Source organism: Falco punctatus (genome assembly GCF_963210335.1).
Source record: "Falco punctatus genome assembly, chromosome: 4".
Taxonomy (NCBI): Eukaryota; Metazoa; Chordata; class Aves; order Falconiformes; family Falconidae; genus Falco; species Falco punctatus.
The window spans coordinates 59,417,133-59,443,271 of record NC_137583.1 but is presented as its reverse complement, the minus strand read 5'-3'; the positions used below and the strand labels follow the sequence as shown (position 1 = coordinate 59,443,271).

At 41.9% G+C, this 26,139-nt stretch overlaps 1 protein-coding gene across 4 annotated transcripts in view; it reads right to left on the bottom strand.

The window, feature by feature from the left end:
- DPP6 (dipeptidyl peptidase like 6) overlaps positions 1–26,139 on the bottom strand; it is a 571,473-nt gene that overhangs the window by 85,694 nt on the left and 459,640 nt on the right. For all 4 annotated transcript variants that reach the window (XM_080383697.1, XM_080383699.1, XM_080383696.1 and 1 more), the window contains exons 7-8: positions 24,219–24,300; positions 3,072–3,192 (exon numbers count right to left, since the gene is read on the bottom strand). In XM_080383697.1, coding sequence (XP_080239823.1) covers positions 3,072–3,192; positions 24,219–24,300 — 203 coding nt within the window. The remainder of the gene's footprint in view (positions 1–3,071; positions 3,193–24,218; positions 24,301–26,139) is intronic.

Here is a 26,139-nt window from a genome sequence, read left to right as displayed (position 1 = left end):
ATCTATTATGTCATGACAAAAGCAATCATGTTATGAAGAAAAGTGTTCCCTCTGGGTCTACTATTCATATGAAGCATCAAGAGTTACCCCAAACAGTGGTGCTGCTGGGACTGCCATCCGCATCGCATGCTGGGCAAACCGCTCTTGGAAAGGGGCAGGGTGGGTGGGATTTTTGTTGATGTGACCTTGCTGATTGCAATAAAAGATCTCAAAAATTTACTTCCTCCAATAGAAAACACCGAGGTTTGGGGGGATTTTTTTTTTTTTTTGCACTGTGTTTATGGAAAGTGTGAAGCAGGTCGTGAGCTGTCACAGTAACCCAGCGGGTGCTGTGGGGGAAGGCTCGGCTGCCACTGCCGGAGGTGGTGAACTTCAGCAACAAAAAGAGCACGCGAGGGAAGAGAAGTGCACTGAACTCTCTGTGATCCTGTTTCAGCATTTCTCACAGCTCCTTTGCAGACTGTCTGCTGGAGACGGCTGCACAGATGGAACGAGATTTCTACATATGCTCAGCATACATCCTGGTAGCTCGCTGAGATGGCGGCAGCGCAAACAAACATAGGTCTGAGCATCCCACCCAGCTTCGTTAGGGAGGTGGGGAAGACACATCTACAAATGTCAGTGGGAACAGGGGAAGGGGAAAAATAGCCCATAGCTGTTAAATTTCAATCTTTGCCCAGATTTCAAGCAATTCCAGTCAGGTAAGTTTGGATTTAAATGTTTCACTCTATCCTACCGAAGAGGAGGCATCCAAAAAAAGCAGAGATTTTTGAAAAATAAAGGCACTGGAAACAGTGTGTTGGCTAGGGTAAAACTTCAGCCTCAGGCAACAGTGCCTGAATTCCCATGGACTCTGGCGGGAGTTTTCATCCATCTCCCAGTGCTCCTTACCCATTTACCACCATGCAATACCCAATTTCTTCTGGGATCCCACTCCATCCATCCATGCACGCAGAGCTGACGTCTGAACACTGCAGATCCACCTGATCCCGTGGCCCTACAGCTTGTTCAAGCATCTGCCATGAATCCTCCGTCCTGACTCCGGTCCCAGGTTTACCTCCATGAGCACTGCATTAGTGATGTAGTGCAAGAGGAGGAGCTCAGCTCACACAGTCCAGCTCTGGATCTGATTTTGGATCCTGCACCTCATCACTTTGCAATGGTTGTATCTCAGGTTTTCCCGTGGGTCCTTTTACACCTTGCTTGTGAAGTAAGAGAAGTTTTTATTTCAATATAAACCGTATTTGGACACAAAGTGACATTTCCAAAGGGATGTCATTTCTTAATTGCTACAAAATGTACTCCCAGTGAACAGCAGGTTCAGTGGTCCTACTCCGTACACGCTGCTCCAAGAGGTTACAGAATCTGGCCCGGTATAACCAGCCTGTATTTGATCATACATTCATTTCTTATCCCAGTACATTAACATAAAGGTAACAAGAAAGTTCATTATAAAGGACAAACCTGAAAGTCAATGTCAGCCAGGAAATTGCCTGAGCAATCCCGTAATTGAATAAAAATACTTGTCAGCAAAACAAGTGTCACCACAGGCTTGCCGGCGTGCTTGGAGTTCACTGGCTTGACAAACTCCTCTCAGCATGGTGCTGTGTGCAAGACTCTACAAGAGGACCTTTTGTACTGGATGATGTTTATCAGCAAAATACGAGTACTAATATGCGCATTTGACCTACAAACAGGCCTGCCTACAGCTTCAGCAACAAATTAAGAAATAAAGAAAACTTATAGAAAATTAACATTTTGTAATTTCTTAGCCACTCCTCTAGTTACAAAGTGGACCACAAGGAGGACACTCAGTTGCAAATATTCTGTGGTACAATGTAAACACACAATTAAACATTAAAAGTAATCTAAACTGCTATCAGATTTTTCCACTGATGTGTTTGACGGGTTTGTACACTGATTTATGGGACCAGCTTCTCTGGGAGTGGCAAACCAAATAATTTATTATAATTCCCTCATTTTTAAGTCCAACAGCCCCAGCTGAGCTGTGAGACAGAGTAATTTAAGAAATGATTCATATTTTTACACCAATTCATGGTGAATGGCATTTTGCAACCTGTTCTATTCCATTAAGCCTCAAGCAAACTGGGAGCAGCCAATAGGGCACAGTTAATAGATGTGTGTGGATAATGTTCGTAGACAGGTCTTTCTGTAGAGGTAGGACAAGCTTGGAAATGTGCTGGGACCTGCAGCAGAAAGTGTGACTTTAGAGGGAAACTGTGTCATAGTAAGGAGACACTGCCAGGTCCCAAAACAAGGATCCTTGCAAAAAGGAACTGCTGGCAGCATTAGCCAGCAACAGAGAGAGGGATGCATGTTGTGTGCATGTTATACACATAAGCTAATATATATACTTTAACTTTTATTCTGGTGAAGTATTAGCCTGTAGCATCCCCCAAAAGAACTGGGGAATAGCTGGGATCCTTTACTAAGCTAGTGAGCAGGTGAGATTATTTTGCAAGCAGCTACTCATGGACACCTAAATGGCCATTTGCCAGCAGAAAGGACCCAAGTAAAGAAGTGCTCCAGTGATGACACATCAGGCCCATTTTCAAGGGAAAGAACCCATCTACTGTGAGGACCTGTCTGCTTTTAGAAATTTTTTAAGTAGCAAGATCTGGGCAGATCCCAGGGCCCACCTAGTGGTGTGGCAAACAACTCATCAAGTAAAATTGTTTCCTTGCTTCTTCCTTTAAAATAAAACCCCTTTCCCTCCCCATTTCTGTCCTTTTCTGTGATTTGAAAACTGACACATCCATGAGTGATTGGAGGTGCCATTAAATAATGAAGCAGTTCTGTTCATTAAAGACTGGTGATTTATTACCTTTGGACTAAGGGAAAGAAAAACAGCCTGAAAACAGAATTCTTACATCATTTCACATTATTTCCAGTCCAGCACTTTAGACAACTGTTAGTACAGCAGATTTTCAGTTCCGTGGTCCACCAGTCCCCAGAAATGCAATGCTGAATGTCTAATTCCAGACAGTTCTATAAATCTGGGGTGTAACTTAAAGTCATAACTAACTGCTACCTTAAATGCCGTGTCCTACCTTCATACAGCCAGTCGCTGAGCCCATTGAAAATAACACCTTCCTTTCCTGTGGAGACCACTCGGATGGCTTGTTTCCCCACATGGGCACAGTAATAGATGTTATTCTCAAAGATAAATATCTGATTTGAAGGGAAAAAGAAAAAGAGAACAGCATTAAGCAGTGGCTCCATTATAAAATGTTGCATTTTGCTTTTACAGTAATTGGCAGTACAAAATCACATATCACATTTTTATAACATCTTTTGTCAAAAAAGGATTTCCACAGCTTGCTTCCAATGTCATCAGCTAATAGAAAGATGCTAATTTACAACAAACTGAAGCCTTGGTCCTTTGATACAAGCTTTATTTTTCTTGCTCCTGTCTTCATTTCAGAAATTGAACAGTGCAGTTAGAGGGCATGAAATGAAGAATGACATTGCTCAGGATTTTGAAAAAGTGGCCCAGGACACAGTAGCAGTTTGCAGAGCTGCTGTTGATGCTATGTGGTGACTGAACTGGCTACTGGAAATGGCTTCTTGCTTGTTTCCAGCTGCTGCTGCTTCCTTAAAACACAGCTGGCAACCCATTAAATAAATGTGAATCCAGTTTTTAATGCAGATTCAACAAAACAACTTGTACTACTGAAAAGGGGGCAGTCTCTGTGACTGCAGCATGCTCGCCAAGAACGCACAGCAGGTCGGTGTTTTGGCCGGGGAGGAGGTGCACATGTGCCAAGGACCAGAGGGGTGTGCTAGACCTCTAGCCCTGCCCTGGTCCCCAGGTCACCTTCCTACAGAAACGAGGGTGGTGGGACAAAGGCACCCATGGGGTCTCACCTCCCTACCAGCATGGATGCAGCTGCCATAACCTCCAGCCTGTCTTTGGAAACCTCTCCCCTCCTGTTGCAAAAATCTAGTGGATTCAGGTTGCTGAAAGTTTACATGATGAAAATGTCATGGGACCTCGCAGCTCCTTGGGAGGACAAGGGCAGGTCCACACCAAGGATCACCATCGGGTACCTAAGCCTGCCTCTGCAAACACCTGCTCACACAGCTGGTGCTGTCGGTGGGAAAGAAATTCAATCCCGGAGAAGAATTTATAAATGGAAAATTCTTTCAATCATACGTATTTCAATTCACCACTCTCAGGAAAGGAGCCTGACATAAGGCTCCTGGTTTATTTAAAGCTAATTCCACGTGAGACATTAGTGCTACTGCTACGAGAATGCTTTTGGGAATCAGGCTGTTTATTTAGGTGTTTAAGTGCTGATCAGTAAGCAAAGCTTTAGCCAGCCATTTAAAAAAAAATTGTTCCATGGCATCAATCTTTATCATGTGGTGAAATGCTTTGTTCTGTGCTTTGCTGTCACTGATGTCACAGATCCTGTCCCCTCCTCATCCCACAGTGAACCACATCCTGTTCTAAGTAAAATCATTGAACTGTTGAGGTTGGAAAAGACCTTTCAGATCATCAAGTCCAACTGTTAACCCGGCACTGCCAAGTTCACCAATAAACCCTGTCCTTAAGTACCACATCCATAGTCCTTTTAAATACCTCCAGGGATGGTGACTCAACCATGTCTCTGGGCAGCCTGTTCCAGTGCTTGGCAACCCTTTTGGTGAAGAATTTTTTCCTAATATCCAATCTAAGCCTCCCCTGGCACATCTTGAGGCCATTTCCTCTTGTCCTGTCACTTGTTACTTGGGAGAAGAGACCGACCCCACCTGCCTACACCCTCCTTTCAGGTAGTTGTAGGGAGCAATAAGGTCTCCTCAGCCGCTTTCTCCAGGCTAACCCCCCCAGTTCCCCCAGCCGCCCCCCACCAGCCTTGTGCCCCAGCCCCTTCCCCAGCCCCTGCCCGGCTCTGGACACGCTCCAGCCCCTCAGTGTCCCTCCTGTAGCGAGGGGCCCAACCCTGAACACAGGGTTCGAGGGGTGGCCTGACCAGGCCGAGCACAGGGGGATGCTGTGTGTGACCCCCGGGCAGGGCCCGGCACGGGGCCGGGGTGACCCTCACACAGCTCGCTCGGCCCCTCGGCCCGGCCTGCCCAGACCCTGCAGAGCCCCCTGCCCCCCGGCAGGGCAGTGCTCCCACCCAGCGCGGTGCCATCTGCAAACTGACCGAGGGTGCCCTCGATCCCCCTGTCCAGGTCATCGATAAAGAGATTAAACAGGACTGGCCCCAGCACGGAGCACTGGGGAACACCACTCGTGACTGGTGCCGGCTGGGTGGCACTCCAGTCACCACCGCTCTTTGGGGCCGGCCGTGCAGCCAGTTTGTTACCCAGCGTACAGCACACCCGTCCAAGCCATGAGCACCAGTTTCTCTGGGAGAATGGTGTGGGAGACGGTGTCAAGGGCTTCACTGAAGTCTAGGTAGACACCATCCACAGCCTTTCCCTCAGCCATTAGGTGGATCTCCTTGTCATAGAAGGGGATCAGGTTAGTCAGGGAGGATCAGCCTTTCATTAACCCCCGCTGGCTGGGCCTGATCCCCTGGTTGTCCTGCACGTGCCTGTGAGGGCACTCAGGATGACCTGCTCCATAACCTTCCTCGGCACCGAGGTCTGGCTGATAGGCCTGTAGTTCCCTGGATCCTTCTTCCAGCCCTGGGCATCACGTTTGCCGACCTCCAGTCAGATGGGACATCCCTGTTTTGCCAGAACTGCCGATAAATGATGGAAAGCAGCTTGGTGAGCACTTCCACCAGCTCCTTCAGTACCCTCGTGTGGATCTCACCCTGCCCCATAGACCTGTGTGTGTCTAAGTGGTGCAGCAGGTCGCTGACCTTTCCCCTTGGATTACAGGGGCTTCATTCTGCCCCCCATCCCCATCTTTAAAATAATTTTAAACTCTGTTCAGACTGCAAAGATGTACTGAACAGCATATCAAGAAGCCACTTAGACTGAAAGACAAGCTGTTAATATAATTTAGTAGACATCTACAGATGGGTTTTTATACACTTGAAGATACTGGAATGTTAGGTATCTTTACTATGACACTAGAATGCAATTTCTCACATTATACTCATGAAAAGACAGAACTGGGAAAAATATTTGCTTTCAGCTTCTATTTCACATCCTATTACGGTATGTGTTTCACCTAAAGATGAGCTGGAAAGATTCCAGAAGAAAGTATAGATCCTAATTTAATTTTGGCAGCAGTTATAGCGAGTTTGCCTAAAGGTAAAAAGTATGACTGAAATCATAGCGTGTTTTTATTCCTTTTAAATTAAGAAAAGATGCATCCAATTAATGTTTTTTGAAAGTAAAAAACATGTTGCAGAAGATACTACATTTTCTTTCCTATCTTGAGTTTTAGTAATCAAAGAAGCCAGAGGAGGAATGCCAAGTAAAGAATTTTATGTGTCAGCTAGTCTGCATATGGGAGGGCTGTTCAAGCTTAAATGTACATAAAAATCAGGAAGACTCTGGGGCCAAATGAATCCAAATCTCTGTGTCTAAGAGATAAAGTTGCTGGGGTTGCTTGTGTGGGGGCTCTTCTGTGACAGGCACACCACCGAGGGGAGTTATTCAAGTGATGCAACCCTTCCCTTGCCCAGATTCTCCCAGCAAATGAAGGTTTTGCAATACTTTGTACTGTATTAAATTTTAAATGAGTTTACAGAAAAAAAAAAAAAATAAAGCAGGTGGCCTGACAACCTGTTCCTGCCTTTTGCTTTGTAAAGCATTGCAATGTTTTCTGTCTTCAGTGTTTTGTCTTTCAAAGCTCCATTGCACTTATCAGGCTGCATGAGGTATCCAGTAGCTGCAATGGAAAAATAGTGCTTTGGCTTCAAACTGTCTCCCATGTAATTCAGAGCCAAACTGCAGCACCTCATAGAGAACTTAAAATTATCCTGCTAACTACAGTGCCTTGTACCCTAAAAACGTCAGCCATAATCAAGATAAAAGATAACTGAAGCAGCACAAGGAAGATTTCTGTGTAATGTATCTTATAAATTAAGAAAAAGCCTTTGAACTTCCGTTATTCATCAAAAAGAAATGTCTTTGGATTACTTCACATTCTGGGTTAGAAAGATATTAGATGATATTATGAAATACCTATATAATATTTTTTACGGTTTTGGTTTTATGACATCAAAGCAGTCCTTTCTATCAATTGATCACAAACCTTTCAGATAATCATAGGATAAGTATTTTTAGTAAAGAAAAATAATTAAAAAATATATGGAGATCACTTTCACATTATTTTATACTTGCTTTACCTAGCAGTTCTAGACTACTGTAAAACTGGCAACAGAAGGGGTCAAGCTCAGTTTTGCGGCTCTCTGGGCTGGAGACAAAGACCAGACCCAAAATTTCTGATGTCTTCTCATTTAGTGCACATATTTAAGCAAGACTTTACCCCTGACATTCTTCCAATATATATGCTTTTTATCATGGACAGCACATAAAGTCCAACACTGAGCACAACCAATGGCATGGAAAATAAACCTGTGTTATGTCAGGAAAATAGCCCCACGTTGAATAGCATTTTTGTTTTCATCATGACACTTTCAACACAGACAAAAGAGAAGATATTCTGAAAGAAGTAAGAGGAATGAAAACATCCATACACAGATTGAAGAAATTGAAATTGTTAACTCTATAGAATAAACAAGGAAGACAGCAGCTGTACAAGATAATGGAGAGGATACGGATAAAAGGAAAAGGATGCTTTCACCCTTTTATTTCTCCAAAACAACAGGAAAATCAATGAAACCTAGAAGAAAGCTGTTTAAAAGGGTATAAAAATATTTTTCGTAATGAAATCAGAACTAATGCACGGAACTCCTTGCCACTGGAAGACAAGAACTTCATTCTCTTCCTGCTGGATGTTATAATAGATGCTCGAAAGATGAAATACTTAACAAAGAGGACTGGAATGCCCAGAGGGACTAAGATAAAGTTTGGGTGTTTTTTTTTAAATGCATTCAGTTAATCCCAGGGTAATAGAAATCAATGCAGATTTTGCTGTTGGCTTTATGTGGCTCAGGATGTCACCTGAAACTTTTCAGCATAAGATACAATCCATTTAGCCTCAGGTATCAACACACCACTAAATCATGTGGGCTGGGAAGACAGCTCTGCCTGTTTGCAACTTGTATTAGAACCCGTTACTTCAAACCATTTGACATCCTTGTGCGACACAACTAATACTGGAGAAAAAACACTAGGCTGATTGGACCACAATCATGAGACAGGAGAACTTTAAATCAGAGATTAAGTATTTATCCAATAAGATAAATATATACAGTAAGATAAATGTTTAAACTAACAACAAAATAAACTTAATTCACTTAAGACATACAGAGCCTCAACAACACTGATTGATTTAATGAGGATTTGTTTAAAATGTTTTTGCAACTGTTTAAGGGCTTCTGAAGTAATGTCCTCTGCCACACCCACCCAGAGTGGTATTAAGTAATTATGCTGCAGTAGTTAAAATACTGATACTTTTACATGGATTCATTTATGGACCTTTTCAGGAATCTAATGAAAATAATCTCTTTAAGACTACTGCAAAACTCATAGTGACCAACTATTTTGAGAAGATGAACGTTACACTTGCTTTTATGGTTGTTCAACACCCCTTCCTTTGAGAGGTGAATGAAGTTCCTATTCCTTCACAGACCAAGAGAAAATAAATTAATGCGCACTAATCTGCATTTTTAATGCTTCTATTTATTTTCTAACTGTAGGGTGGCATTCTAAGTTTATATTCTCTTTACCCCATAGTTTCTAACACATGTAACTTGTCAATTGAATAAGCGACATCACTCAAATTTAGTATTTCCAAGCATAAAGTTAATGCCTGGATGCTTATTACTTTACATTATTAGGACATTGTAGAAGTGTGAATTCTTTCTACACATTGGAAGCAGCCTTCCACACTGCAAGGCCAGTCCACAGGATTTAACTACAAGAGAGTAGTTACCACGGAAAGGTTGGCCATTTAACATGGAGGGTTTGGTCAACAAGAACTGGCCTTCCTGTATAGACAGGCACAAAGTCTTGCTTTGACACTGTTTTAAATTCCAAATCAGTCCAACCTTCCTTGGAGGCTGAAAAAAACAGTCACAAAATGGAAGACTCAGTGAGTGGGGAAACATAACTACAAATCAACATGCTACTCACTCCTCATCCAACATAAGGTACTTAATTATTTTCTAGTTTTAATGTTAAAGCTTTTATTTTTTTTTCTCCCCATGTAGAAGTCTGCTCATTTGCTGGAAAACCAGTTTACCTGAGGGTGTATTCTACAGAAGAAATAAAATAACAGATGCATTTTATAATTCTGTGCATCTTTCAGAAATGCTGATACTTATTTTGCAGAATCAGTAAAAATATCTGTGAAAGGTACTTATCCATGAACTTCACTGTTGTAGATGCTGAATAAATGCACTGAAAAGACAGTCCCTGCCCCCAACAGCATATTTTACGCAATCATTTTAATAGACAGAAAAGTACTATTGTCCCCATTCAACATGTGAAAAAATGAGAGACAGGGATGCTGAAGACAAGACTCAGTTGCCCAAATGTAGGCACCTAGAGCCATGTTAAGGCCCTTGATGAGTTTAAAACATCTGGCAGATATGATATAGAACATAAGCGAAACCTCTGCTCTCACAGAGTAGCATCTAGAGGCCACATACTTCTAACACTATTCAGCTGAGGTGGTCTGGGAACCTATGTTTAAGCAGGCAAATCCTATTTTAAATGTCACACAGGAAGACTTGCAAAACCATCAGTCAGACCTGAGTAGCTTGAGCTCTGTTCCAACAACTTAACCATAAAATCATCCTTACTGTAATTATTTCAGGTAGACTATTATAAGCTTGTAAACACTGGGAGAAAAGGGATCCAAAACGTGCACCGTCCTGCATGTTAGACATGAACTGCACATCTAAAAGATCTAGTTATTAGCAGAGTCATCGTCAGCTTCAACATGATACTTACCTGAACTCACACTTCCTCCTGCAAAGGCAGACCTATGGCCACTGTAAAATCCCTTTTGCTAAATAATAGAGAAAACTAGTTCTTGTATGTATCTTGCTCTCTACATCTGCCATCGTACATTGCCAACATACATTGGTAGGATTCAATACCACCTCACCTTTCTGTGGCCTTTTGTAGATGGCATGATGATCTAGTCTGCCTTAGACAGATGCCAAACAGAGTCAGCAGAGAGAGGCATGTACCAATAAAGACAGAAAGGAATATAAAATCTGCCTAACACCAGCGATTATTCTACAGCAGCTTTTATGGTATGCTGGGTGCTCCCAAGTCCAAATAAAGTCCATCAATGCAGTTTGTATAGATGTCTAGCACTTCCACTGAGTTCAAACAGCCAGTATCAGTTGCCTTCATCCATTCAAACTTTGATCCATTAGCTCTTTGAGGGTAATGGTAACACAAGCATGCATTCAAATTAGACAAACAATAGATTAATATGGGAAAAATAAATTAAAATGCACCATGAAAACAATCTTGGAGAACAGAACATCCTCCCTCCCAGTCCTACTAATAAGCCAGACTCTGGCCTCCTCATGCACATCCTTCAAAGTCTCCAAAGGCCCTCTCCTCCAGCTGCAGGGCAGCACAGCCTCAAAAGAAGGACTGTAGCATATGTTCAGTGACTACTGCCTCAATGCTGTTGCTCATAGTCCTAACCACATCCAAGTCCCTGGGCTCTTCTACCTAAACCCCAATCACAACACATTCTTAAGCAACTGCCACTCATTTCACCACACAAGCCCTACAAGAATATGTGGGGGCAAATTAAATTAATCATTTGAAGTAAATCCAGACTTCTGTAAGGTCAGGCAGTTCTTGCATGGTGCAGGACCACATCAGTCTTGTATGTAAGTGGGAGTTCAACTGCCTGAAATCAATCTATGTGCAATTTAAGGTTTCTACCTACTTTCTGTTACTTATCTCTTCAATCAAGAGTGCTTTGTATTGTGTTTACCTGGCAAGTGGTAGCAGCAGGGGAAGGCTGCAGGGGTGGTTTCTGTGTGAAGACACCAGGAGCTGTCCCCATGTCCGACAGCCAGTTCCAAACGGCTCTGAGACAGACTCACCGCTACTCAGAGCTGAGCCCATCAGCAACATTGGTACTGCCTCTGTGACAATATATTTATAAAAGGGTAAAAATGCTGTGCAACGGATGTGAGAGAGGAGTGAGAAAATGTGAGAGAAACAGCCCTGCAGACACTAAGGTCAGAGAAGAAGGAGGGGGAGGAGGTGCTCCAGGCACTGGAGCAGAGATCAGCATGGTGATGCTGGTTGTTCCCTGCAGCCTGTGGAGGTCCATGGTGGAGCAGGTATTCTCCCAGCAGCCCATGGAAGCCCCCATGCTGGAGCAGATGGATGCATGTTGAAGGATGCTGCAGCCCCTGGAGAGCCCGAGCTGGAGAACATTCCTGGCAGGACCTGCAGCCTGTGAAGAGGAGCCCACATTGGAGCAGGGTTGCTGGCAGGACCTGTGGCCCATGGAGGACCCATGCTGGAGCAGACTGTTCTTGCAGGGCTGCACCCCATGGAAGGGACCCATGCTGGAGCAGTTCGTGAAGAACTGTAGCCCATGAGAAGGCCCCATGCTAAAGAAGTTCATGAGGACCATCTCCCGTGGGAGGGACCCTACGCTGCAGCAGGTGGATGGAAGAGGAAGAGCAGCAGAGAAAGTGATATGAACCGACCGCAGCCTGTTCCCCGTCCCCCCTGCGCTGCTCAGGGGAGGAGGTAGAAGAGGGGAGAGTGGAGTCGGGCCTGGGAAGAAGGGAGGGGTGCGGGGAAGGGAATGTGGTTTTAGTTTTGTTTCATTTCTCACTGTCCTAGAGTGTTACAATTAAATGGCAATAAATCAATTTCCCCAAGCCGAGTCTGTTTTGCCCATGATGGTAACTTCTAAGTGATGTCCCTGTCCTTATCCTGACCCATGAGCTTTTCATAGTATTTTCTCCTCTAGTCTCACTGAGGAAGGGAAACAACAGAGCAGCTTGGTGGGCATCTAGTAGCCAGCCAAGGTCAACTCACTACAACAGCCCTACACTTCAATGAAGAACATTTTTTTAACTTTTCAGTGTAAGATAGTTCCTTAAAGTTTTTTAACTTCTATTCATTTATTTTTTGGGTGTGAGTGATAGGAATGCTTTGTGCTGAACTGTGTATTAAATATCTACATATTTATATGGCGTTACACATCACACTGGTCTGAAAGCCTCAGGAAAATACACAGATTTAGTTTCCCAATATTTCCAGGAAGTAGAAAAATATTACCTCTTTATTTATATGCTAAGTAACTAGAGAGTCACAGCATGTAACTGGGGTTTGGAAATGTCAGATCACAAACAAAACCAGTTTTAAACATGATCAAGCTCTTCCTGGAAATGCACACACAAAAGGACCTCTCCTCTCCCCTCCATTTCTAGTGCTCTCTAATTCCATCCAAATATTTTGGAGATAACCCTTCTCAAGCCAGTTTTGTTTTTCCACTGCCATATGAAACCTGGAAGCTGAGGACTGTGAAAATGAAAAACTGCAAAGAGAGAAAGATTTGCCGCTGTTTTGTCCAAGTTAAAACTTGTCCTTACTACAAGGAATTAGCATGCCCATCCTTGCCCACACAACATCTTGAAGCAGATATGATAACTGTGTTTTCACTTTGGGATATCAAGGAAATCTGACTATGGTACTGGAAAGGTCTTGGCATTCTGCAGTTCTCATTCTTACCACAGCAGAAAAAGTGTGTGATCAATTAAAAATCAGTTCTAAAGCCTGTTGCTGATTGACTACACGTTATTTAATGAATAATCCATCAATTTCTTCTTTTGAACCTCATAAAATGCAAACTTTGATGTTCAAATAGCTTTCAGTAACGCATTGTCATGAGTGTTGTTCTTAATGCATATGACATGATTACGCCAATGCTTATCAGTTCTTCAAAAAAGATAATAAAGCTATAAACTGCGCCTCACCAGTGAGCTTACATAATGAGAGCTAGGATTTTAATTAGGCTTTTCTTGTTGTCACTTAAATATAGCTCAATAGCAGGTGGGAAAAAAAAGTGTAACACAAAATACTTAAAAATATTTTCATTCTCTCCATCAAATGGTTCATGTTCGCAACTTAGGAAAGAGACAGATAGCAATTATGATGGAGGAGTGAGATAAAGAATTTTTAAATCAACTTCTTTTCTTTACAAAACCAAAATGTCATTATTAAAATCAGTGATAAACCAATGAAACTCTTCCACACAATCAATACACTGCAGAGAATCACATCTTGATAAATTATTGGCATAGACAGTTTCTGGGTTGTGTACCAGGGTTTATCTTTGCTTTAATTCAGAGTAAGAAGCTAACTCCTTACCAAGCCAAGGATTTAGAAGACACAGAAGTTTCTGAACGTAAAAAACAAATAGAAATGGCTTACTTGAATTCAACTTGACCCTACCCAGAGATGGACAATGGTGATGTTTAGACCAAAGTGAGGACTACATCAGTTTTAAAATAATTCTACAGGAAGGCTTTCAGAACAGAGAAACTGAAAACACCCCAGGGGACCACTAAAACCAGAGAATACAGTAGTACAGATTGATGCACGTAAGAATCATGCTGATCCATAAACACATCAAACCCAGTACTCATGAATTCTCAGTGCAGATCGAAGGCTTGTACACATCTGGTATCAGTAGTGTAAGAGATTAACTGCATGGAAATCAATGCAATGAAAAGAAATGTAATTGATTCTGCAAAGGAAAACCGTCAGTTACTGCAAAAGACAAAGGAAAAATCTGCTGCCTTCAGTGGCTTTGATTACATATCTAGGAAAGGGAGGAGTCGCAACTTGTAAGTTGTGCAGATCTCCTGGGTTTACCCACATGTCTTAGAGATTGCTAATACGCCTTGTAAAATAAACATTAAGAATTTAATTTTCCTTTCATTGCACGTGATCAACAAAGATACTAGGAAGTCTGAGAGAATGGAAAAGCATTCCTTCATGTCTTCAAATAAGGAAGTATTTTCTGTTTCTACGAACAGTGTCTGGGCCCCATTTAAGAGCTCTCAAGAGAGGATGTGGCTCTCCAAGGTCTGGGGGTGACTTCTCTCTGGGGTGGGGGGAGATCATCACCTTGCCTGCAGGTGGGCATTGGTGGAGTAAGTAAAGGAGCAGTGGGAAAAGGCCAGAAGACTCTGCAACACCAGAGGTATCAAAAAGGATGTTGAAGGATCTCCTCTGAGATCCTGTAGAAAAGGAAGGGCAGGTAGAGCCTGAGCTGACTGGGCTGGGAAATGGAGACTCCTGCACAGGAGAAGGGCTGGAAGCTGGTGACTTCAGGCACCAAGAGGAAGGGTCTTGCTCTGCCGATAGTTCTGCAGCTACACACTGGGTTCAGTGCCCTGGCTCTGGGGCTGGGACCTCTGTCCTATCTGGGGAGGAGAACTTTAAACACAGAACAATGGGGGAGGGAGGTGGCGGACCACAGGCAGGCAAGGCAGTGGTAGACCAGGCTGGCAAGAAAAGGGAGATGTGAACAAGGGAGAGTCCGGTGAACAGGTCTGAAGCCAAGCACACAACTCCCTGAGCAGATTTTTCATACTTTTCCTGGGAAACCATCACAGCTGGGTGCCTCTCTGTGCCTATACACTAATGCATGCAGCATGGGGAATAAACAGGAGGAATTAAGGTTTCTGTACATTTGTAGAGCTAAAATCTCAATAGGATCATGGAGCTGTGGTGGGACAGCTCATATGACTGTAGTGCTGTGATGGATGGATACAGGCTCTTTAGGAAGGACAGGCCAGGATGCCGAGGAGAGCGAGTTTCCCTTGATGTGAGAGAGCAGCAGAGATGCACAGAGCTGTACCTGGAGATGCATGAAGAGCCAGACAATAACTTATAGGTCGAGATTTGCCAACAGACTAGTGTGGGTGATGTTGTCGTGCACATCTGCTACCAACTGACCAGTCAGGGAGAAGTAAATGAGGCCACCTTCATATAACTGGAAGAAACCCCACATTCAAAGCCCTGATCCCCATGGGGAACCTTAACCGTTATCTGCTAGAGGGACTACAACCTGGGCACAACAACGCAGGAGGTGTGTGGAAAGCATTGACGACAACGTCCTGACAAAGGTGATTAAGGTGCTGGTGAAGGGAGATGCTCTGCCTGACCTCACGCTTTCAAACAAGGACAAACAGCAGGGGAAGGTGAAAGCTGGGGGCAGCCTCAGTTGCACACACCATGAGGTGGTTGTATTCTGTGAGCAGGCTCGTCCATAACATGTACAGATTCTAATCACACCTATAATCTGCCAGAGTCCAGTTCAGGATCATGACAGGAAATATCATTGCAAAAGCCTTTAAGCCCTGGCCTTCAGGAGAGCAGAGTCTGGCCAGTTCAGGGACTTGCTTGGAGGAATCCCATGGAATACAGCCCTGGAGAGAAAAGAGGTCCGGCAAGGCTGTTGGATTTTCAAGTATCACCTCCAAGCCTGAGAATGGTCCACTCTGATGTGTATGCTAGCAAGCAAACGAGGCAGGAGGCCTGTGTGGATAAGTACATTGCTCCTGACACAACTCAAATGTAACCAAGGAGTATACAAGAGGTAGCAGTAGGGACAGGTGACCTGGGAGGAATACAGAGGCGTTGTCTGGTTGTGCATGGATGGAGTTAGGAAAACCAAAGCTTGTCTGGAGCTGAATTCAGTGAGGGACATGAAGGGCAGTAAGAATGGCTGCTACAGGTACATCAGCAGCAAAGGAAAGTCTAGGGAAAATCCAGATCTGCTACAAGTAGTAGTATTTATTAAGCATCTTCTATAAAGCCTATATATTGCAATCCCTTGTTAGAAATAGTTAAGGTTTTTCCAAGATTATCATTCATACTAAACCACATTTGTGGTGTGTCTACAATATTCAGTAAAGTCTGGAGACCTATTCTTCAAGAAATGTTAAGGCTCCCTTTGGAAAGTCGAAAAGTTTGTAAGACCCTGTGCTTTCTAAGGTCTTCAGAGACAATCCAAAATTTGCAAACCCGAAACTCGAGATAAAGTCCCACGTAATTGACTAGAGGAGTAATGACTGAATTCTATGATCTGGAGACACATCCCCGAAGTTTTTTTCTTTTCAAATTGGGCACAGAAGAGATGTTTTTGTCTTGCTTCTCCCAGCTTAAGTTCTTAAGTGCATTAATATTCTGCCCAGGTTTCTACAAACTTCTCTACATTTTTGACACTGCATCATTACGAACGCTGTGCTTTTCCATTTGTATTCTGTGAACAGGCTAGTCCACAACACAGATTCTAATCACACCTAGAATCTGGCAGAGTCCAGCCAAATAAGCAGTTATCATGATTCTGGAAATTTAAAAATGTACTTTTCAAGAAAAATATGCCGTCCTATTTTCTGTTCTTCAGGGAAGAAAAGCGTTTATTTCACCTCAACAAAGAGAACCATGTCTGCTTGGATTTCCTTGCCCTGGATTCTAATTGGGGTTATTTTAAAGAATGTATCAGTAAATGTACCATTTAGTATGGAACTCTGATTCTGCTTTTAAGTTCTGCTTGATGGATTATCTTGTATTCTGTAACCTAATATTGCTGATGGTTATGTAGGGCATCACTATAAATTAGATTATTTAATGTGAGATGATACGGTACTTAATTTTAAATATTTTATTGTGTTAGAGAATGAATATCAGGCTAACGAGAACACAGAGATCACTTGTCAGCATAATGAAACTGGTAACTGGGATTCAGGGTTCCTCCAGGTACACATCTGACCTTGGACAGCGAGCTAGTAGGTGTAATATTCCTCTTTAATACAATGTTTAGTAATAGAAATTATCAGCATCTATTCCATCAGCTGAAAAGCAGAGCTAAGAGAGCTGTTCCTGAAGCCTTCTCGTGGCTCTGATGAATGGCAGTTTCTGAGGAAGGAGAGACCGCTGCCACAATCGAAGGTGAGCCACTCCACATCCCTTAGGTGGCACTGCTTGGTCTTGCTTCTAGCATCCTACCATCCCTCACTCTCACTTATTCTCACCAATGACTGTTGCTATCTAAAGTGAAAGGGAACTATTTTCACAGGAGAAAACAGCAGCTTTCCAAGAACAACACTTTTCATAAGCACTGATTTCAGTCGACATCATCTACCAACCACAGTTTTGTAAGATGCCAGAAACCCTTATGCACAGACCTAAAGGAGGTACTTCTAGGCATTTCAACTCGGAAACGAAAAATGCCCTTAACAAAGGATACATGTTCAATATCCATAAAGCACAATTGAAATTAAAGGAATATCAACATTTTAGATCTCTGTAAAGGAGGGAATTACTTTCAGTGGAAATGACCCTATGCTAAAGCGCTGCACTGTTAGGAATCTTGCACTTTACGCAATTGCAGTTGCATGTAACAAAATGTGGTAACGTATAAAGAAAGATAATTCAGTATTTGCCCTATAGTGGAACAAGCTGGTGAATTGCTGTAAGCTAGCAAGTCCATCAATACGTGCATTTCCTGTAGGTACACACTCAGTTTCTTTAATGCAGAGTGTGAATGTCCACAACATTTAATATATTAATTCTGTAAGTCTGCTGTAAGGTAGGAATATTGTCATCTTCATGCTGTAGCTTAACCAGAAAATGAAGCGACATATATGAAGTCACAGAGGAAGCCTGTGGCAGTGTCTCACCTCCAGGGGTGGTGCACTAAACGCTACATCATCCTGCGTCTCACATTTGGATATGAGAGTAGAAATGTTTTTCTAATTTATTGGTAAGACCTCTACAGCAAATAATCAATTTCATTTTTTCCTCTGCAATATTTCACACCCACAAAGAGAGAAACATCTTATTTACAATAAAATAACCTATCTCTTCTTTCAGTAACATTTATTGCAGCATCTTCAATTATCTTAGACATCTTGCTCTTTTGCCACTGATGAATATGAAGTACCAAGAATACCGAGATGGGAAGAGACACTTCTGTTCTCAGCAGTGCTCATAACATCGACCGTGCCAAAGCTTCCCTTTGGTGAACAAGGACCAAACACATCAAGCTTACTGATGCCAAAGGAAATGTCAAGAATGTGCAAAAATAAAAATAGGACACTATTGCCACTGCAACCAAAGAGCAAAGAATCAAAAGAAAAAACCAAAACCAACACTTTTCCAGTGGATTTCTTTGAAGAAAATGTGGGGAAAGGGGAAGGGGAATTGCCTGACCAGAGTAACCTGTCCAAGTGTTCAGTGTACATGTAATGTATCTTACTGGAGTTTCAATTAAAAAAAATAATATATTCTGAAACTGGAAACAGGGATGAGGGGGAGACAGTACATTATTATTCTGAAACTCTGGTTTTCCCAGAATGCAGGGACCGTGTAAAAAGCTGTCTGAATATCCCTCACCATGCTTAAATAGGGCTTATATAGACTTTGGAGCAGGGGGAGGCTTTTCTTCCTTGCAGCTCACAAGATAACCAAGACAGAATAATTACGTACAACAGACCACTACTAAATATTGATTTCAAAGTCGTTGCAAAAAGAAAAAGAGAGAACAGCAGCTTGAAAATAATGATGTAAAAATCTATGAAATAATGGTGGAGACAGATAGACCTACAGCAATTATACACACAGCAGTTCAAAAGCCCTGCTGAATTAGGAACAACAGCAGATGATTCAGTACCTCCTGCGAAAATAGTCCTCCTCACTTCATATCTGTGGAGCCCTTCTGCCTGGAACTAAGCTGGCATGACAGGCACAAATTCAAGCAAGGAAAACCCTGCTAATTAGAGGAGTCACTCCAGTTTAGTTCCAGGTGTCATCACTTAACCAGCTTTTTTAAATCTAGATATCCTAGTTGGCAAGACACTGTGCTGCAGTGTTAAAAAAACTTGATAACAACAAATGAGATGTATAGGTTCTGGCCCTGTGCAGCAGGATCTATCATGCAAATGTTTTATATATGAAGGAAATTCAGTATTTCTCTTAACTGTATTGCACTTTTCAAACAGAAATATGTGTGACAATAAGCTGTTTACAAGCATTAGCATTCACTGTTTGAGGGTACCTCCAAAACCCTAACATTGTAGGGGCTGAAAGACCTGCTCCTCCTTTTTTTCCTGGCATTTGCCTTTCACTGAAATAAAGATTTCTTAATGCAACTTCTGCACCTGCTGTGAAACGTAACTTCTGTTACTTTACAACCAATTATACACTTGATTGCTGCATAATCTACAAGAATGAGAGTTAGCTGCTGCTCCAGAAGAGTTGACACTGGGAAAGGTTTATTGACTATGAATGCAGGAGAATCCCGTTTTGGCCGTTCTATGGGGCTGCAGCCAGTGGCAGGGCACACAGAACTCCCAACAACTGTAATCCTTTTCCTGTATGCTTTTGGTACTTAAAAAAAACAGTGGAACATTAAAAGACTGGCTGGCCAGGAGAACCTCAAAAAAATGTTTCTCTTTGCTGAAGAATAAATACTAGGATCTATGAGAGAATTTTTTTTTTTTAAATATAACTGCTGCCTCTATAGTTGTGCAGAACTGCTTCTCCCAGCATCTGATGTGTCACTGCTACCATTAGTATCTGTCAGGGCCGTTACAGATTCTGTTTTTAAAAAAGGGAAGTAGCAGCACAGCAGAAGTTCTTGTGGTTTTGAAATCAGAGTTTAACAACTCCTGCAAACTGTACTTTACTGCTGTCAACACAGAAATGTCAACAATATTTATTCCCTGCCCATCAGAGCAGTCCTGCTGCTTGCTCCTTCCTGTTGACAACAGGGCGCATGTATATACCTAGCTTGTTCTTAAAGCAAATATTTTGAACCTGGATGGGCTCACTTCGGGATAATTTAGACAAAAGCCTCCTGAAACCTTCAGGGTGCTTTGATTCCTTGAGCTCTTCAGCTACAGATATGTACTAGACAGTCTCTTGCTCCCAAAGCACTCCCCGACTTCAGCCATGCTGCCAAGCAAACCAGAAAAGGGAATCTCTTCACACTGTAATTTTTTTGTTTTGTTTTGTTTTTAATAATTAGGGTTGTACAAGCCTGTCAGCCACACGTTTTATGAAAACTGAGTTCAAGGTCATAGTAACTATTAACCTTTGCATAGATAGCACTGGGGCAAATGTACCACAGAAACCTCACATGAGCCCTCTGCACGTGGGCAGAACCTCACTCTAAAAGATGTAATGGTGACGAAACTGGTAAAATATTCCAATAAGATCAATTAACAGAAGCTTTTTCGTGGCAGAACTGAAACACCAAAAGTGGGTAGCTGTTGCGTCATAAATGGTAAGATCAGAAAAAGAGAGGAAATAAGCACGCACCGAACAGGGCAAAGGTAAAGCCTAACACTTTTTTGCAGACTATCGTGTCTTCAACATCCTCATATTGCTCAAAAGTATCACACAAACTGAGGATAATAGAGCCTATTCACTGAAAACCACCAAGCACCATGCTGAAGGCTGGTGGGCTGGTGCCATTGAATACTAAGGAGGACTTTGGGCTGTTGGGTGCACTGTGGAAAGGACGGATTTTTTTCATAGACATTTGCATAGTCATTTACACCCGTCATACTGCTATTCCAATCCAACAGCGTTTTCCACTCATTACACAACGGCATAAATGGTGGCTCGTGTCAGGGGACACAAGAGAAGGATGAGCTCTAATAACAGTCGCACGTAGGGAATGTGTTCCCTCTTGCACTGAAGTTCGGGGCTCTCTTTCTATTGACTCAGGAGCTAATACTGGTAAGGGCCCCATTCTTCTAACAGCTTTGGAAGACTTAATTTGTTAAGGCTGGCTGACATCTGAGAAAGGCTGAAGCATTCTTCCGAGGTGCCAGAAGCAATGGGTTTTTTGCATTCTGATCTTCTTACATAGATTTTCTCAGATCCAATATCTGCCATTATTTATACAGCTCTGCTGGCATGTGTGGCATTCTGCAGGCTAGTAAGAAGTCAAGAACCATGCTCTGAGGAGTTCATCATCTAAAACTTGGCATGTAATTTAATGAGTAAGGACAAAAGAAAACAAGATAAATAGAAAATTGCTCCTGGGAAAGTTCCACTGTTTATTTTTAATCACAAAGAATGCAGATCATTCAGGCTGCTTCTGTTTCAGATTTGTTTCTTTTCTGAATGATTCAACATGCAAGAGAGAAAGAGGTCAGACACAGCAACCAAAAGTTCCCCTAGGAAGGATGAAATAGAAGCTACAAAGGGAATAAAAAATTTCAGACCCAAACCCTCCCACTCTCCTGCCCGGCCTCTCCCTTGTGTTGCCAAAGAAGAATAAACTGGGAGATTTCAAGGAGAAAGCTTTTCATTTCCTGAAATTTGGGATATCTTCAAGGTGATGCAAACCCCACGCATTCTTTGCTCCCCCCTTTTGTGGGAGACACAGCACGGGTTGCTGGCTGTGCAGAGAGGGGTGCTGCCGTGAGCAGCACTGGAGCTGGCACAGGCTGGGGTACCTTAGCACAGGTGGGGGACCCCCCTCAAATACTCGGCCCTGTAACCACCTAGAACCAGGGGAGCTGACACGTAGTTCCAAGCGCGTTACTCCTTTCCATCCCACTTGACTCTTTTTCCCTCCTTCTCCTGCAACACAACCCAGCCTACATTTAGCAAACACCTTCACACTATCAAGTTTAAATAGACTTTATTTTTTCTCTGCCTTTGCACTTGATGTTGTCCTTACAGAAGGAGACATAAATTTCACTGGCAATTATGTTCTGAGTAACTCAATTAGTCCTGAAATACAGAACACTGATCATTGTGTATTTTCTCTACCTCATTTATAATGCTTGTAGATTTTTTTTTTTAAAAAAAGCTTCTTTTTTCTCTGGCAATTCTCTGTTGATCACTACCTATAAATTGATACATGTAAAAGCCTGCTTATTTCAAAAAGTACAGCTATAATTTTATTTTAAGGTAAGTAAGTGGCAAGGAAAAGAGAAAAAAGGGACTTATGTTAGAGGTACGCAAGGTAACGCTTAAACTACCAGTAAGGTTTTCCTCACCTACTCTGATTCCAAACGCAAGAACAGAGAATACAGCTGAATTACAGGCCAACAGATTGACATAATTGTAAGGAAAAAAGAAAAAAAAAAGAAACATACAGAAAAAATACACTGTTCCAAGGTATTTCTAAGATTCATATGGAATTCAACAGTAACAGCAATATTTGAAAGTACTTTAAAAATTACCTGCCATGCATCCCAAGAAGGGACAAGTAGTGAGCTTGATGTCTTGGGAAATTCTTAGGGAATTAAGTTTTCACTATATATTTTTTAATAAAAATTGGTGGAAAGTGGTATTAAATATTTCAGCATTAAAGGATAAAGCTGGGAGTAAAGAAGACTTTTCTTCTCCTGGACTGTATATACTGTCCTGTTGTGTATATAAATTGTCCATTTAGGTATTAATATTTTTCCTTTCTGTATAGTTATGTTCCTTTGGTAGAGAAGACAATGGAGGGAGTAAATTGATCATCTTGACTTTGGCTTGAAAAAAATTAGATTTTCTTTTCAAGGTGGAATTTAAGTACACCCAGTCAGCTTGGTAAAACTAACAGGAATGTGAATCAATAACATGCTGTGACTCAAGGTGCTGAAGGCATGCAAGTTCTATATTAAAGCAAAACTGTATTAAAGAAAGGAAGATTCACTTGTGAAATGGAGAAAATCACTAATGCAACTTAATATTGGCTTTCAACTAGCAGATGTATCTTTTATTATACATTATGAAGCTCAGTTTGTTATACCTAAAATAGAAAGAGCTAGTGAACAGTGAATAAAAAATTGCTGGTCTGTTTTTGTTTTCTTTGCCATGTCCTAAAGGTAGTCTCTAGTTTTGAACATAACATGTTATCAACTGATTGTACATTATTATCAGTTGGGCAGAAGCCTGGCGATGAGATCGCATGTGTCTGCACCAATGAATAGAAAAGAAAGTGTTTGGTCCTCATCAGACCCCAATCTCTGAGAATCGATACACACTGCTCAGCAGGGATCTGTTGGGCAGGAAACCAAGGAATTTGAAATGGCACATGTTAGAGGATGAAAGTGGGGAAGTGCAGTGAAAAAAATAAGCTCCTCAGAAGTTATTTTGCATAGAGCTAAGGGGCTGCTGCATCTCCATTCCTATCAGATTTGAGGTCGATAACTCTCACAAACATGATTTTCCTGATGGAGCAGAGGAGAGACTTTCCTGTGCCTATATCTGTTCTGCTTCCTCCAACCTGATTTGCAGACTGGCAATTATACTGTCTCCTATTGCTATTTTTTTAAATTACAAAATTTGGATACAATCTAGTTAAGGACGCAGACAAAAAATCCCCGAGAGAGGACTAGGGACAGGACACACATGCCAGATTTTCTTGGATAATTAGCTTTTAAAACTCATTTCTTGGTATGAAAATTCAGTATCAAAAAAGAAGTTGCCACTTTTTCTTTTCTTGTTACAGTACAAAGACAGCGTTTGGAATACGTAAAACCTTAATACTGGATTTGCACAAGGAAATGAAGCCAGGGGATCTGGCCAGGAAATAACGTGCTCTAAAAATGGGCAAATCCAAGATGGCAATGGTTGAGGGACAAAACACTTGAGATTTTAGGACTGTTGCAGTATGAAAGGCTCCAGGAAACACAATGAATCTGTTTTTGTTAAAAGCCAGCTCTGGAAACTTCCCAGAATACGCTCCTACTTTTGCAAACAACTACAGGTCAAATTCAGAGCAACTCTGTTCTAGAAAGATGTGTTCTCCAAACAGGGCTGCTAATATTAACATATCCCTAGTGCCAAGTTTGCAAGTCTGAAGATGCCCTTGTGAAGCAATGACATGCTAACTAAATCATACTATCGTGTCTATCATCTGTCCTGTGTCCAGCATTGGGAGAAGCAGGTGCATCCTCTCAAAGAGCTTCCAGAGTGTTCCTCCTCTGTGTTTTTAGACACGATTACTTTGAAGTAAATATATACATGGGAATTTTATAAATAAATTACATGATAAAACAATCCCCATAAAGATGCTAGCAGCTACCCCACAGGTTTCAAGAAACTAGTCAACAAAGAATTATTCTTTCTTTACTTCCAAACAATAGCAGCATGGTCTCTGAATTAATTTGCACACTTGTTCTTTCTCTTACCAGCTGTTGCCCTTTTGGACCCCAACCAGCATACTGAAGCTTTGCATTGCTGACCTCAGGGGGATACAAATTCTGGGGATCCCTGCAAAAAGAGAAAAATAAGATTTCAGCTTCAGAAATGTCCTTATTTAAGCTGGTGCACACCTGCTTTGGAAATCCACCATGACCTCGTAAGGCATCTTTCAGCTGGAATCATCTATCATTTAGTGCCAGATTTCAGTAGATTTTTTTTACCGTAAGGTAAGCACTATAACACTAGCAAGCATTGGTAGGATCAAGTATTTAACTGAAAATTTCTGTTTCTTATTAATATGAAGTTAAACACATTAGTTCCACTGCTGACTTGCCTAAGCCTTAAGAATTAGTCAAGGGATGACAAACAAAGTAATTGTATTTATCAACAGTGACGATGTCCACAAAGGATAAACAATTATATATTTGAATCATACTGCCACAAGAAAAATATAATTTCATCTTCTTTACCCTGTGGCTTTTCTGCCTAATAATTTTCCTTTGAACATGACGTCAGAAAAGCTTAGCAACTGTATAACTGATGTGCAGCCTGGCTTGGAAGGGAAAAGCTGCTATTAATACCAAATATCTCATTCTTTTTTTTTTTTAAGAAAAGAAAATCAAAATGCTTTTCTTGCTCTTTCATCCATTACCTTCATTTTGTAGCAGAACATCAGTGAGATGTAGCAAATGCAATATAGAAAAAGGAGGCTTTTTGGTAAATGTCAGAGCAGCATAATGTCATTTTATCACAGCACAGGCAGCATTGCCTTGACTGTATTTATTCTCAGCACAAGTAATTACATTACATATGCTGAAGTCACATTGCTACAACTCTGTGTATAGTAATATTCTGCAAACAAGAACACTAATAAAGCCTGTATACAGTATGCATATCTCATTAGCATATCTCAAACTGCTTTAAAAAGTAAGGGTATTATCATCATTGGTCTAGAGATAGGAATAACAAGGCAATTTGGGGCCGACATCACTTGAAGACAGAGCCAAAGCCTGCCCAGCCTTCAAGCAAAAGGCCTTCTCTTCTCTTCTTCTACAGAGTTCATTCCTTCACTAAAGGAAATGTTTTCCAGACCATATTTTCAAAATGAACAGAATTGAATGGGATAATCAGACACTAAGTGAATTCTCTTTATTGCTTGTTTTGTGACCTGGGGCTGTTCCACAGTTACACTCCGGCTCTGCCCTTTCAGGCAAGAATTCCCTTGGCTGCACGTTCTTGCTGCGCTGGAGCTCTTGTAGCAAGTTCAAAGATAGCAGCAAGAGGAATGTTTAGAAATCGATTTTGTGCAGTCTTTCCAATGTGAAAACCCCTAGCTTTTCCTGTCCAAAGGCCAGCTAGAATCAGGACAGATCCCAGATGAGGACACTGATGCCTACAGTCTTCCCCTTCCATAACTCTTGCCGTTGGAACAGCAACTTCTGCTCTCCAGCTAGAAGGTGTTTCTATCAGTGGTTACAAACCATAATCTGTAATGTCTGCAAGGCCCCTGGGAAGAGGTTTGTGGAGCCGATTAAAATTAAAGTGCTCAAAATGAGAGGTTTGATGCAGATGGGATCCAGTAGGAACGTGGAGGGGCAAGAGCGGTTTGTTGAGCCGCTGACCCTTCAAGTCTGAGCATACTGCAGGGTGCCCAGATAGCTTTTGGCTCTATAGGCAACTGCTGCTGGTGGAGTAAAATTAAATCTTTTCTCGTTATGTTTTTTAACCAGAAGATTTCTTTGTGAGTAGCCTAAAGTCATTTTTGTAAGGTATGGATAAGAGAACACATAACTCTTATACTGAACTCCTACTAATAGCAGCCACAGAATTCCTATTCCAGTAAGAATAGACATACAACTTCTTCTGGATCTTTCCAAGATTGTATAAATCAGCTACTTAAGTTTCAAG